At 44.6% G+C, this 14955-nt stretch overlaps 1 protein-coding gene across 1 annotated transcript in view; it reads left to right on the forward strand.

The window, feature by feature from the left end:
* The window catches only part of TPH2 (tryptophan hydroxylase 2), a 105361-nt gene that overhangs the window by 42270 nt on the left and 48136 nt on the right, over nucleotides 1–14955 (forward strand). The window contains exons 7-8 of the mRNA XM_027107051.1: nucleotides 2316–2512; nucleotides 8195–8330. Of these exons, the coding sequence (XP_026962852.1) occupies nucleotides 2316–2512; nucleotides 8195–8330 (333 nt within the window). The remainder of the gene's footprint in view (nucleotides 1–2315; nucleotides 2513–8194; nucleotides 8331–14955) is intronic.

The raw sequence follows: 14955 nt of genomic DNA on the forward strand, positions 1-14955 counted from the left end.
AAGTACGTGAGATATTCAACACTTTATTATAAAATAAGCTTTGTGTTAGATGAGTCTGCCCAGCTGTAGGCTAATGTAAGTGTTCTGGGTATGTTTAAGGTAGGCTAGGCTGAGCCATGATGTTTGGTATGTTAGGTGTATTAAAGGCATTTTCGACTGATGATATTTTCAACTTAACGTTGGGTTTATCACAAGGTAACCCCATTGTAAGTGGAGGAAGGTCTGTATAACTCCTTCTTCCTACCCAGACTCACACTCGTCTTTCTTCTGCAGCTTCCTGTTTACAGTCAGTTCCCCTTTGAAACGCTGCATGTTTGCAGACTGATATCGAAGGGGAAGGTTTGACCTAGTGATTCTTTTCAAATGGCTTCTCAGCATTTCATTTATTGTTTCAGCCTCATCGCTTTCCACCTTCTGATTGTGCACAGCCCTTATCAGCTTTATTGGCTTCCCCAACGCAAATTGATTTTGTTGAATTTTCTGGAACCAGAGGCAGACCGTTCATGTTTTTATTTCCTTACATCCTTTCTATTTTTATCTTTCCATTTCAAGCTTTCTTCTGAATTCATCACAGAGGCTAAGCCTTAGCAGTCTTGATCTTCTCAGCAAATATTTGTCGGGTTGTAATTTTTTATTTGTTATCAACAGCCATATTTAAACAGGGCTAATCTTGTTCTAATTCGGTTTGTCATAAGCCCTAGTCTTGATACGTAGAGAAAATAAATGTTAATTTGTTTTTTTCTTCAGTATGTGTTGTTCCCTCATCCCTCATGTACTGCAGTTAATTTTTTTCAGTAAAAATAATTTGAGGCAGTAGGAATCACATTTGGACCTGAACCTTCAACAGAAAAGATTTCGGTAAGAATACTTTGAAGTGTGCAGAGGGCTGGGGACAGGGCTCTGCTTATGAGCCTGATCTTGTTACTGTCCTCCTGCCCTTTTTTTCTACCTAAGGGTGCACTTCTGAATGACCCCAGCTTGCTGAAGGTGCCTGAGGCTGCAGCAGCCCTGAGGGCCAGTTGCTGCCTGTGCAGGCTGGGTTACTGGATTACATAGCTCACAGGGCCAGAATCCCCAGGTTTATGTGTATATATTGGACTTCCATATGTCGTGTGTGTCTTTGCTGACTGCAGGGGCAGAATCTGTGACAAGTGGCCAGGGAGGGCAGTGGGGGACTACTGCAGGTTACTGTTGAGCGGGTCATGAGAAGTTTTCACTTTCAGGATAGGTTTCTTAATCAGAGGCTAAATCAGATTCTGGCTCTTCAAGCCATAGTTTGCAAAAGCACGTGTACATATTCTCTCCTTTCTCCTGACCTCACGTGGCCTTGGGAGCTATGGTCCCTGCTCATGGCTGCTGGCTGCTGTTAGAAGAGCATTTTTAAACTCACCTTTCCTTCTGTCAGGGCACCTGCAGATCCTGCCTGGCCAACAAGTCTCAGCTTAAGTTGTACCTTCTCCAAGGAAGCTCTCCCTGACCACCCCAGTCCAGGGCTGCCTCTCAATATTCCAAACCAGGCACTGGCTCCCTATGACTTACAGGCTGAATCTGGTCTGTTTTTGTAATGCAAGTTTTATTAGAACATAGCTATGTTCATGTGTTTACATATTATCTGTGGCTGTTTTCAAGATATAGTGGCAGACGTGGGCAGTTTTGATAGAGACTGTATGGCGCACAAGCTTAAAATATTTACCTTTTAGACCTTTATGGAAAAAGTTTGCTGACCTCTCTCCTAACTGACAGGGCTTAATGTGTGCACCTCTCAGCATGATGTATAATAAATGTTCCAATTTTGCACTTTGCAAAACTCTCACTTAAGTTTGGCATAGGCTTTTAGTATTTCTCAGACATTTCTCTCACTGAACAAATAACCTCAAAATTACACTAGGAGATTGGGGTGAGTTCCCTACAAAGGACAAAGGGGACCCACAGGCAATTTTATTTTCAAAAGACAACATCCATTTATTACTGTTGTCAGGTGATTGCAGAAAAGGTTCTCAGAGCACAGCTTTGGACCTAAACCAGTTCCTTCCAACCCAGAACTCTTGTTACTGATCCCAGTGTCAGAACAAGAATCTTATCAAATGTCCATAAGGATGTGTGAAGATGTAACTTAAATCATTTATATGAAAGTTTAAACACATACACAAAATTAGGTTAGCATTTTCTTCAAAAAATAACACTTCGTGGGATCCTTTTGGACACTCAGGCATCCCACTTTACAGGAATCTGACTCACATAGGTATGAAGGTGAGAAAACACTTAGCCCGGTGACCCAGAGCCAGATTCATTCATTTCTCTTCTCTCCTGCCTAGTGGTCAGCCCATCCCCAGAGTGGAGTACACAGAGGAAGAAACTAAAACTTGGGGTGTTGTGTTCCGAGAGCTCTCCAAACTCTATCCTACTCATGCTTGCCGGGAGTATTTGAAAAACTTCCCTCTGCTGACTAAATACTGTGGCTACAGGGAGGACAACGTGCCCCAACTTGAAGACGTCTCGGTTTTTCTGAAAGGTAAGCTTCACACGGGCTCTCTCTTCCTACCGCACATCCTCATGGACCGTCTAAGGACACACGTGGCAGCAATCGCCCTTTTTCCAATTAAGAGCTCCCTTTGATTTAAAAAGAGGAGCACTGCACCAACAGTTACCTGGGCCACCTGTGGGAAGCAGAGCAGGGCCTCTGGGCGGGGAGATGGATTCAGCTCTTCACCCAGCCCAGGGCCTTGGTGAGGTCTCTCCGGTGGGCTGTTTTATACAGCGAACCCCAACCGACATTTGCAAGTTCAGCTTTGAGCTTTTTCTGATCCGGGAACGACTCTGTTGGGCTACATAGGCATGGAATGATCTCAAAGGTAGCTTTGTATTTGCTTTGCTAAGAATTATGTACTGGATGAAGAAATATCACGGATAATGTTGAGCATAGTGACTTTCCTCTGGGGAGGAGGTCAGTCAGTTAATCAGATCGCTATTGTAAAGTATAAATCGTGCCCGGAACGGTAGTGCTGGTGTGAGAGCAAGGAGCGAGGTGAAGCAGAGTCCCTTGGCGTCCACGTTCTCTGTGTGGTCACTCTCCTCAGTGACCCTCCTGGGATAGCAACTGGGAAAACTTCAGTCTCTTGCGAGGATGGGGGTGGAGGTGAAGTTTTACAGCGGCCACACTTCCTTCGGTGTCCTTCACGGCGGGTAAGTCCTCGGGTTCTCCTCTTTTCTCTCTCTTCCCCATTTCAAGCATAACAGTTCTAAAAGCTAAAGCCTTGCCACCTACCTCTTTCCCTGGAACTCCTTTCCTCACCTGTCTTCCCTGTTTCTATCGGTGATGATAGATTCTCTAGACTCATCAGGCTCTAGGGATTCCTGTTGCCGAAACTTGGCCTCTGTTCACTGGTGCCGAATAGAAACACGGAGACAGAGTTCGGGGTGAAGTAGAAAAGAAGAGGTTTATTGCTTTGCCGGGTAAAGGGGTCCACAGCGGGCTAACGCCCTCAAGACTGTGTGCCCGCCCTGGAGGGGGTAGCGAGCAGTCTTACAGTGTTCAAGGAGCAGGGCGTGGTCGGCTCGTGGACGTTCTTCTGATTGGTCGGTGGGGACTTAATTGGGAGCCAGCATCATCAACCTTCTGGCTCCAGCCGGTCTGGGGTCTAGAGCTTGTGGACAGCATACAGTTAACTTCTTCCACCTGGTGTGGGTTTCAGTATCTGCAAAACAGCTCAAAGGACGTGGCTCAGAATATTATCTATATAGTCCTTGAGGAAAAACTAAAGGTCCTTGACTTTGTTTAATGGCTAAAGTATTATTATTTTGTCTTGCTTGACTGTTTTCCTTTCTTTCTGCATTTTCTCACTTCTGATTAAATTTATTCTTTTTTAAAAATTTAATTTAATTAATTTATTTTTGGCTGCGTTGGGTCTTCGTTGCTGTGCGTGGGCTTTTCTCTAGTTGCGGCGAGCGGGGGCTACTCTTCGTTGCGGTGCGCGGGCTTCTCACTGCGGTGGCTTCTCTTGTTGCGGAGCACGGGCTCTAGGTGCGTGGGCTTCAGTAGTTGTGGCTCGCGGGCTCTAGAGTGCAGGCTCAGTAGTTGTGGTGCATGGGCTTAGTTGCTCTGCGGCATGTGGGATCTTCCCGGACCAGGGCTCGAACCCGTGTCCCCTGCATTGGCAGGTGGATTCCCAACCACTGCGCCACCAGGGAAGCCCCCTCCTAGGGTTCTGCTCGGTTACACTCCTCCTCTGAAGTCCTACCCCCACTCCCCTCCCTGCCACACTTAATCAGCCTTTGTATAAGCTTCTTATTCAGCTGTAACACATTACCACAAACTTAGTGACTTAACATGAATGTATTATCTTACAGTTCTGGAGATTAGAAGTCTAAAATCAAGGAGTTGGCAAGGCTGTGTTCTTTCTGAAGGCTTCTGTTCCCTTGCCTTTTCAGCTTCTAGAGTCTCTACCCACAATGCCTTGCCTCGTGGCTCCTTTCTTACCTCACTCCAGCCTTTGCTTCCATTGTCACAAGTCCTCTGACTCTGACCCTCCTGCCTCCCTCTTATAAGAATGCTTGTGATTATATCAGCCCTACCGAGATAATCTGGGATGATCTCCCCAGCTCAAGACCCTTAACTTAATCACATCTGTAAAGTCCATTTTGCCATCTAAAGGAACATATTCCCAGGTTCAGGGCATTAGGGTAGGGGCTTATTAGGAGGGCCTAATTAGGACTGAGCTTACCCCAGTCTCCAGGTATTGCCACTTGTAGCTTTGTGACCCATGGTGAACCTGTCCTTTTCTTTCCATTCCGCTGCTACCATCCACATTGAGGTCCCCATCACTGCATCCTTGACACCTGTTTCTTCTCCTCTCTACTCGCCTGCCCACTGTTTCCAGATGAAGCTTCCTAAAGCATCTCTTCGTTCCTGACATCTCTGCTCAGAAGCTATCAGTGGCTCCCCTTTGATTTTACTGGGGTTGGCGAACTTTTTATTTTTTTGTAAAAGGCCAGATAGATAGTCAATATTTTAGACTTTGTGGGCCAAGAGGCAAAATCGAGGCTATTAGGTAGGTACTTATTATAACCGTTTAAATGTGACCATTAAAAAAATGTAAAGGGAGGGCTTCCCTGGTGGCGCAGTGGTTGAGAGTCCGCCTGCCGATGCAGAGGACACGGGTTCGTGCCCCGGTCCAGGAGGATCCCACGTGCCGTGGAGCGGCTGGGCCTGTGAGCCATGGCCGCTGAGCCTGTGTGTCCGGAGCCTGTGCTCCGCAACGGGAGAGGCCACAGCAGTGAGAGGCCCGCGTACCGCAAAAAAAAAAAATTAAAGGGAGTTCCTTGGTGGCCTAGTAGTTAGGATTCTGGGCTTTCATTGCCATGGCCCTGGATGAAATCCCTGGTCGGGGAACTGAGATCCCACCAGTCGTGCAGCGTGGCCAAAAAAAATGTAAAAACTATTCTTAGCTCACAGGTATACACAAAGAGGCGGCAACCCGGATTTGGACGACAGGCCATAGTTTGCTGGCCTCTGGTTTGTACGCGCACGTTCTGAACTTCTCAGCCTCAACTCACGGCCCTGACTCAGCTTTCCAAGTATGTCTGCTGCTATGACTGCACCGCACAAACCCTCTGTTCTAGCTGTGGGTCTTCATACCACTGCTTAGGCTCTGTGCCTTGCTAGACAAGCCATTCCTTCACCTGCTCAGATTCTACCTGTTCTTCAAGGCTCAGAGCAAGTCCTGCCTCCTTTATGAATCCTCATCATAGGAGCCACCACAGTTTCATCCTAGCTCATGTGTGTATCAGGAGAGAGGTAGGCATGGCCTGACAGCTGGTCCACTGAGAACCACACTTAGCATGATGGGAGGGCCCCATGCGTGGATGTCATCCATGATACTTGTTACCGAGAGAAAGAGATTGAGGACCAGTGATCAGTGTCATTTAATTATCACCTAAATGCATAATGCCTTATGCTGTTGTTTAACTAGATTATATTCTCCCTAACAGCCCTGCCTCTGGCATGTCCCTCTTTGTTTCCCATGGAGTTATGTGCGTATTACATATTTACCATGGTCTTGACTATTCCTATGTGGGGATGCTTTTTACTGCTTTGTTTCTCAAACCCCAGGAATTAGATTACCGTCTCATAAGTTTTGCTGTATCTGTCACCCAACTTAATATTTTTATGAGGGGTACAGTACAGTACAGCACAGTTTCTGGATGCAGAATGCCTGGGGTTGAGTCATGGCTCTGCCGGTTCCTGGCTGTGTGACCTTAGATAGATGAATTACCTTAACTTCTTTGTGCCTCAGTTTCCTCTCTGCAAACAGAGATAATAATTTTATCTACCTTACGGGGTTGGGAGGGGAAACTAATTGATATACCTTAAAGCCCTAAAGTTATTGCTTGACACACATTAAGCATAGCAGAGTTTTAGTTACTATTACTACTATTATTGTTATTGATTTTCACACCTTTGATGAACTGGGTACTGGGCACTCAGTTTGCATCATTCATTGGTACACAGCAAGCACAATGTAAATGTGTGTATTTTTATTTCTTAAATTGACTCACTTTTAAAATACCAAATTTATTTTAATAGGAAACTTTTAAGCAATCGTAGTCACAAATTCAAATTTCTTGATGTGATAGATACATATATTTTTAAATTTATAAGAAAATAAAATACATAACTATTAAACTAAAGGATGCTTCCCCTGTACCCCACATGTGGGATACTGGCTTAATTGACATAAAATTCAAAAAGAAAAAAATACACTTATCTTTTTGATTTTCAGTGGAGAGCAGTCAATCCACCTGAGAACTTTTGGAATGAACTGAACACTGTTAGAATTACAGGTCTGAGGAGGCCTGAGAACAGGGTTATTTCCTTGTAGGTACCCAGAATCCCAGAGTGGACTTGTTTTATATGCTTAATTGGTTTTTATCTTTCAAAACCATTTCTAATCATTCTGAGATGCTCTTCTAATGAGCTGAGGTTTTCAGAATGGGAGTCTTTACAGTGCTGATATCAGAAGAAGAGCCCCTCCTGTTGAAATTTTCTGGGCTTTCATGAGCAGGAAGTATTAAGCAGTCCTTAACTGGGTTAGCAGTCTAGGCTGATTTCATAGATTTTATTGTATTCTGCTTATTTTGTTTTTTTTCCTCTTACCATAAACCAACAAAGCATGCAGAGCCTTCGAGTACCTTTTCAAACTGCGGTAATTAATATAATTGTTTTCATAATATCACAGAAATGGGATATTGCAATGTGGAATTGAAGGGGTTAGGTGGTTTTGACAATAGAAAGCTGTGGTGTGAACTGATTCCAGGATGCCCGTCAAGGCGGTAAATTAGCTTTGTGTTCACTGACCACATACACGCAGAAAGAATCCCTATCTAGGTGTGTCTTTAGAAAGATATCAGGTAATCTGTAGTAAGCATCACTTTATTTATTTATATTTTTTAGCAGCTTCATTCATTGAGGTATAGTTTACATAACATAAAATTTACCCACTGTAACTGTACAATTCAGTGATGGTAGTAAATTTATAGAGTTGTGTAACCATCACAGCAATTCAGTTTTACAACATTTCCATCATTGCAAAAAGTTTTCTTTTGCCCCTTTATGGTTAATCCTTGTTCCTACCCCTAGCCCTGGGCAACCACTGATTTACTTTCTATCTATAGATATTCCTCTTCTGGACATCATATAAATAGAATCAAAACATGTGTAGTCTTTTGCATCTGATGTATTTTAAAAAAAATATTTCTTATTGAGGTCACATTGGTTTAGAATATTATATAAGTTTCACATGTACAACCTTATATTTCTACTTCTATGTACACTACCTTGTGCTCACCACCAAAAATTTAGTTTACATCACTTTAGACTGTAATCTTCTCCTGTGTATTTGAGCTTTCTTATCCTAATTCAACCTCTGAATTTAAATCCTTAAAGGTTTTTTTTTGCCTTTCTTTCCATTTTAATGAATGTCTTATGCCCCTGGAAACCATCATTCGTGAGTGTATTTTAGTCATCCGAAGCCACAAACACGATAGCTGTTAACAGTGTATGTCATTCAATTGTCAAGAGTTTTAGGACGTTGATTACTTTGTTTCTAAAACAGCCTTATAATAATAGGAAGCCCTGCTTGGACCATCAAGTCCTGTCGGGTTAATATTTAGTTGAGTCTTTCTGTTGCCTCTTTAGAAAGGTCTGGCTTCACAGTGAGACCAGTGGCTGGATACCTGAGCCCTCGAGACTTTCTGGCAGGACTGGCCTACAGAGTGTTCCACTGTACCCAGTACATCCGCCATGGCTCGGACCCCCTCTACACCCCGGAACCGTGAGTACCCACACTGTAAAGCTGGGCTGGGTGGAGACCGCCACATTGGAAAGTGGTCAGGGCTCACTTCACTTGAGAGTAAATTGGGTCCAGGAACGCTAAAGACCACTGTTCCTTAGGCCACCGAGGTTATCACTTTGCTTATGATGCTGTTTTACCTGAATAGTCTTATGATTAATGGGCTGCCAGGGTCTTCACTGGGGAGCAGAGAGCAGTAAAGTAGCTGATGGTGACAGAAGTGGGCGGGGATTAGAGCTGAGTCTCCGAAGCCCCCTCCTCTTCCTAGGGGACAGAGGCTCACTGACCAGCTGGGTACCTGGCAGGGTCACTACATTGTTCTTTTCTTTTTTTAGCGCCTTTCAGCATCCCTGAAAGTGTTTTCAGGGTAAACAAAGGTTACTTATAGGACTCCAGACATTGGGAGAGAAATGCTTCTTAGAGTGGATGAATGCTCAAAGGAGAGCTGTCAGAGCTGAGAAAGGCAATCTCTAAATCTAGCCCAGAGGGTTTACAAATAGCAGGCACTTTGTTACTTGCCTTTGAATAACTGGCCCTCCTGAGACCCGTGGTAGCTGCCAAAATGTATGCAGAGAGAGAGAGGGCAAAGAGATGAGATTTTAGCCACAGAGGTCTATAAAATTGGGGGAATAATGTGTTACACTTTTACCAAAGTACTTTCAACCACTTCATTCAGCAAACATTTATGTGCAGTGCTAGCACGGAGGTACAGCGGATCCAAAGATGAATAAAATGTAGCAGCTGTTTTCTTAAAGCCTCTTGCATTCTGGCAGGGGAGATAGAAACATAAATAATTATGAAAGAATGTGTTTAGGCCTGTAAGGGTGTGTGTGTGCAGAGTATCAGAGGAGCAAAGGGGAGGGAACAGTCCCGAAAGGCATTTCAGAGAAAGTGAAAAATTAGTGGGGGTCTAGAAGGGTGGGTAGGAATTTCTTTTTTGGATAAAGCCGAGTGGGGAGGGAGGGGAAAGCTTTCAAGTCAAGGAAAACAACCAGTACAAAGATGTGGAGGCACAAAAGAGGCATAAATGAACAAGGCTTGTTACTTTAGAGGGGCCAGAACGTAGGTATGTGTTAGGGATGAAATGACTCTTCTGTCCACAATGTAAGCAGTCATTTGTCAAAAAGGACCTTTGGGCTTAATTCTGTAGGCAGCAGGGAGCTGTCCAAGGCTCCTAAGCATGATCAGATAATCGTCTTTGAGAAGGATGATGAGGGTGGGGACTTGGAAGTATGGAGAATGAACTAGCTGGAAAACCAGCAGGAGCTCCCATTGCAGTGAAGGAATACAGTTTATAAGCCATCAGTGGGATAGGACCAGAGGTCACCTCTGAGAAAGATCATCAAGATGGAATTAACAGTATTTGGTGACTATAATGAGGGCCAGGAGATGAGGGGGTCCCTAAGGCAATGCTAAGGTTTGTTTTTGTTTTTTGGTTTTTTTTTGGCGGTACGTGGGCCTCTCACTGTTGGGTCCTCTCCCGTTGCGGAGCACAGGCTCCGGACGCGCAGACTCAGCGGCCATGGCTGACGGGCCCAGCCGCCCTGCGGCATGTGGGATCTTCCCGGACCGGGGCATGAACCCGCATCCCCTGCATCGGCAGGCGGACTCTCAACCACTGCGCCACCAGGGAAGCCCAATGCTAAGGTTTTTATCAATAGATTGGGAAGCTGAATGGGTAGTTTTTTTCTAAAATATTGGAGGGGGATTAGGCTTGGAGGCAAGAGGGAATAAAAGAGGGAGCAAAGAGGAGGATTTGGGTTTGGAGCATCCTGTCTTTGAGGGGCCCATGGGTGGGACCTCCAGTTGGAGAAGCCCCTGGCAGTTGGAAATAAGGGCTGAGAGTTCAGAAGTGAATTAGAGCTCCTGCTATCGATCTGAGTGTTTTCTTCTTCCATGACTCCTCTGACCACACAGGCAAGAGGAAGTTAAGTCAGAACATGGAAACTCGGGATTCACTACCTTGGGGTTGTTTTGGCAGGCTCCTTTTTGTGGGTTTTATATCATTCATTTGATTCTTAAATTATTGTTATGATTTTATGAGTAGGTAACACGTGCACATGATTTAGCATTCAAAGCTTACGAAAGGGCACAGTCTGAACAGTGACTTTTTTCCCTCCTCTGCTCCCTTGACACCTGTTGCATCCTCCCCAGGGGCCACCACCGCTACCGGTTTCCACTGTGTCCTTCCAGATATACACTGTGCAAACACAATTCTCTGTAAAGGTCCCTTTAATCCGTATGTATAACAAAGTCCCAAGCCTCTTCCCAGCCACATGCTGTAGTTTGAATCTATGAAACACTAGATCGGGAGTGCTGTTTCCTGCCCAAGCACTTTCGCAGGCATTGTCTTTGAAATGCAGTCCCATTTCCTCTACTGAGAGCCAAGAGGGCAGCTTCTCCAATTTGTGAAGTTCAGCTTGGCTCCTGTGTTTGGTGCTTGTACGCTGCTTCCAAGTAACTGCTTCTAATTGCTGAGCTGTTGTAGTTGAGGCAGCACTAATGAGACAGAGGCGGGCCCTGAAGAGGCAGCTAGAAATGGGAGTGAAAGCAGCGAAAATACATTATCCGAAAAAAGAATTTTGTTATTTTCCTCTTCAGTCTGGGAAGAATGTATTTTGATAGCCTAGCTCTCAACACATATGGGGTGTTAAACATAGGTTGTTTTTACCATTTTACATTTTAAAACTGGTCAGGTACTGGGGCTTGAATTTAAAAAGCAGTGGTAGATTGGGTCGCTTCCCTGGGGAGGTTCTGGCCTGGAGGACAGTAGAGAAAGTCCTGGAGAATCAGTGACTCCTGATTTTCTTGGTGGGAAGAGTTGCTTTTCCATGTGTTTCTACCTGGGTTGAAAGGTCACTGATTCTGCTAGAAGTGAGGCTCTTTCTCCCTTGGAGCACTGCCTGAGGCAGGGATTCTGCACACTGTTGTCGCATAGCTACTTATTTAGATCAGCTGTGATCGCAAGCGACTTTGTCACTAATCGAGTATTGAAGTTTACAAATGATTTCTTTAAAAAAAAATCAATTGGGTCAAATTCAAGGTTATTCCAATAAGAGCATCCCTCTCACTCAGTGGAATGACAGGGAAAGAGACAGAGCTCTAAGTTACATGGGTGTGCGAGCATCACCTGGCATGCAAATGGTGGCAGGACAAAAATTTGAGAAGCCATCCCCCCAATCTCCTGCTCTCCTCTTTGCTTCTCTGGGAAGTCCATTGTGGTCTGTGTCATATTGCACCCTCTGGCCATTTTACCTTTTAGAACAGGGTTTCTCAACCTTGGCACTGTTGATATTTTGAGCCAAATAGTGCTTTGTTGTGGTAGGATGTTTAGCAGCATCCCTGGCCTCTACCTGCTAGACGTCAAGAGTACACTCCCACTCGTGCCAGGTGTGACAACCAAAGATGTCTCCAGAAACTGCCAGATGTCCCCAGGGGGACACATCTTCCCCAGTGAGAACCACTGTTTGAGAAGAAGCAATTTGGCAGGTCATTGTTGTTCTGTCTGACAATTATTTTTCTCTTAGAAGCAATCTGTAGACTTTGTTTCCTTTCTAAAACACCAATCTGACTGTAGCCTTCCCTGGTTTGACCTCTGTTGGTTCCCTGGTACATACAAGGAAAAAGTCAAAAATGTTTGATATCATCAAATCACATCTTCTGTCTCTCTTTCTACCCCCTCCAAAACCTTATGCTCCAGCCATACTGGACTTCTCACCATCCCCATGAGCCTGTTGGTTCATGCCTTTGCACAGGCATGAGCCAGCGCAGGTGGTTCATTTGGCCTGGAATGACTCTTGTGAAATCATTTTAATTCTCAGGATTACAGCTCAGTAGCAACCTTTTCTGTGAAGACTTTCCCAGGCAGAGCTAGATATTCCTGTAGTACTTTTCCTTACTTGTATTTTAACACTTACAACACTGCATGGTAATTATTTGTTCATGTGTCAGTCTCCTTCATCAGAATGTGATTAACTCAAGGCCAGCTGGCAAAGGCAATACGGGAACAAGAAGATCCAGACTGAGGTTGGAGTGGATCCCTGAACCTGGCATATAAAGTAAAAACTGAGTCCACAGTGGACTGAAGCCGTGAATGCCACTGCCACCAGAAGGTGCCAGGTTTTGAGACATGCACAGAGTCCCAGGCTCAGTCTGAGATCTGTGGAGTGAAGGGAACAGGGGAAGTCCCGGCTGCACCCTGTGTGGTGGTAGCACCTCCATCTGCAGGGCTGCAGCCCCTCCACTGCTTCCTGCAGCTCTGCTTTGATTTGAAGAACTGCTGCTGGACACCCCTCCATCAATAAGGCATTTTTATATATTCAGTGTCTTCAGGCAAAGTCATGAACCATTAATGGTGGGATTTTAGACACCAGTTGAGGCTGTGAGGATAGGTCACTTGGACCAGAATAAATCACACCCAGGAGGGGCAACCTGTTTTGCTCATCTGTTTTGCTTTGGGAATGAAGATCATTTCAAAAGAAAAAAGTGGTTGTTCACTGTGAAGCTGAAGGAGAGGAGGGAAAGGAAATGTGAAGCTTGTCCCCACCTCCCCCTTATGAAAATAAGAGAGAGAGAGAGAGAGAGAGAGAGAGAGAGAGAGAGAGAGGCAGAGGCAGAGGCAGAGGCAGAGGCAGGGAAGGAAAAAGAGAGAGACCCAGCTGTACTTCACATGGTGCTAAGAAGACATTTTCCCCCTTTGGGTAACAAACCCTGAGTATAGTCTCACCTTAATGGTAGCAAAGCTCATTGCCCTCTCTTAAAAAACAGTGTCAGTCTGTGATGTGTTCTGAGTTATATTTGAACTTCTTAAATGTGACATCAAGAAGATACGCTCTGAAATTGGCAAGCAGTGGTGCAGGTCCCTGCAGGACTGTCCTGTGTGTGGGTGTGCTGTGCATGTCTGAAGGGAGGGGGAGGACAGTGCACCAGAACAGTGGTAGGAGCATCTCTGGATTCGCCTCTGGAAGATTCTTGCTGGAGAGGGGCGGTGGAGATCCAGTGTGTTTCCTAAACTGGTCTTGGGCACACTGCAGGGAGAAGAGAGTTGGAGGGAGGTATCTTTCCCTCACTCCTTGGTCTTGTCTGGCCTGGTCTCGTCTCTGATGTCAGCCTTCTGGTGTTCAGAGGGCGCTTTGGATTTTCAGCTGTCATATGCATCCTACCCGCCCACCCCCAGTTCCTCTTTAGTTCGTTTGGCTTTTCCTCCCCGGACACTTCCTTCTAGGGGATCTGTGGTCTCTATTCTTCACAGTTTCAACAGACTTCTTGAATGTGTTTTGTGCAAGGTGGATGTTAAATACTTGCTCACTGAATTTGCATGTGCACATGTACTTGTGTATATGACTTTCAATTTTATCTGTAGTCCTGACGGCCAGTGGTATCTTAGAAATGCAGAGCTCTTTAATAAGAAATACGGTTTAATCAAACCATATTTTCCTGGGGTCAAATCTCATGCTTTTCTTCAGAAAAAACTGGACTGACAGAGGTCTTGGAAATGAAGGCGGGTAAGGCAAGAAGGTCCTATTTTCTAAGGTATTATAATCCAGTCTTGCTCTCTCCAGTATAGGCCAAACCCACCCATCCCATCTAGATTTCTGGATGAAGACCAGAGGTGGCCAGATGCCTCAAGGTTCTGTACCTTTGGAACATAAAACATTGCCCAGAGCAGTGTTGAAACACACATCCATAGCACAACCCTCTCACCCCTTGTCCTCTGCTCAGGGAGAAGCAACCAGGCATTTTCAATATAAACATACGTTCTTCAACATCAGTTCTTGGAGGTCAAGCCAGTACAATATCTGTCTTTCCAGTAGAGCTATCGCCAAAGTAATAGTGCCGTTTTGCCCCAGAAATCCCTTTAAAAAATGTTTTAATGAAAACATTAAAAAATATGCTTTCTGTTTTGTTTTTCAGATATTGTGCTTAATACACTAGTAACAGAAATATCCTTTGCACGGCATAGCATAAGCTTATTCAGTCAGGGAGTTTCGGATTCAGGGCAGCATTGGGATGATTGATGATTCAGTACAGACTGATGCAGATCTGTCTTCTTCTGCTCTTTCCCACTGTGTCACTTTTCAAATCAGAGAGCAAACTTTCACCACTAGGAAAAAAGTCATGTCACCGTTAACTCATACTGCAGTGTTTACTGCCATAATGCAACTAAATGCATCTGCGTTAAGGAAAATCTTTCTTGTCATAGTTGGAAACTTTAGGGGCAATTAATGTTATTTTTAACTATAACTGTTTTAAAGTTTAAAAAAGGTTTTACAGTCAGGTGATTTTTCTTATCATTGCTGCTGTGTTCCACTTTTACAAGAAAAATAAAAGTGAATTATTTCTAAATTTAGTTTTCATCTATTTCTAAGCTAAGCAAGTGAATTTGATGCTTAGCCCTTGCTTATTAGAACAGAACCCGCTCTAAAACTGGCAGATGTCATTCATTTCCTTTTCCTGTGACTCAGTCATTAATCCTGACATTATCTGTTAAATAACAATACCAGCAGGTGAAGACACAGGCTTTCAAATTTATAAGAAACATTGACTGCCCCTCTCTTGATCGAAGAGATGCCTTTCACTAGGTCTGTCATGAGAGGGAAGATAGGAC

The sequence above is a fragment of the Aethalodelphis obliquidens genome, unplaced genomic scaffold (assembly GCF_003676395.1).
Source record: "Aethalodelphis obliquidens isolate GAN/ISIS:26980383/991018 unplaced genomic scaffold, ASM367639v1 scaffold8, whole genome shotgun sequence".
Taxonomy (NCBI): domain Eukaryota; kingdom Metazoa; phylum Chordata; class Mammalia; order Artiodactyla; family Delphinidae; genus Aethalodelphis; species Aethalodelphis obliquidens.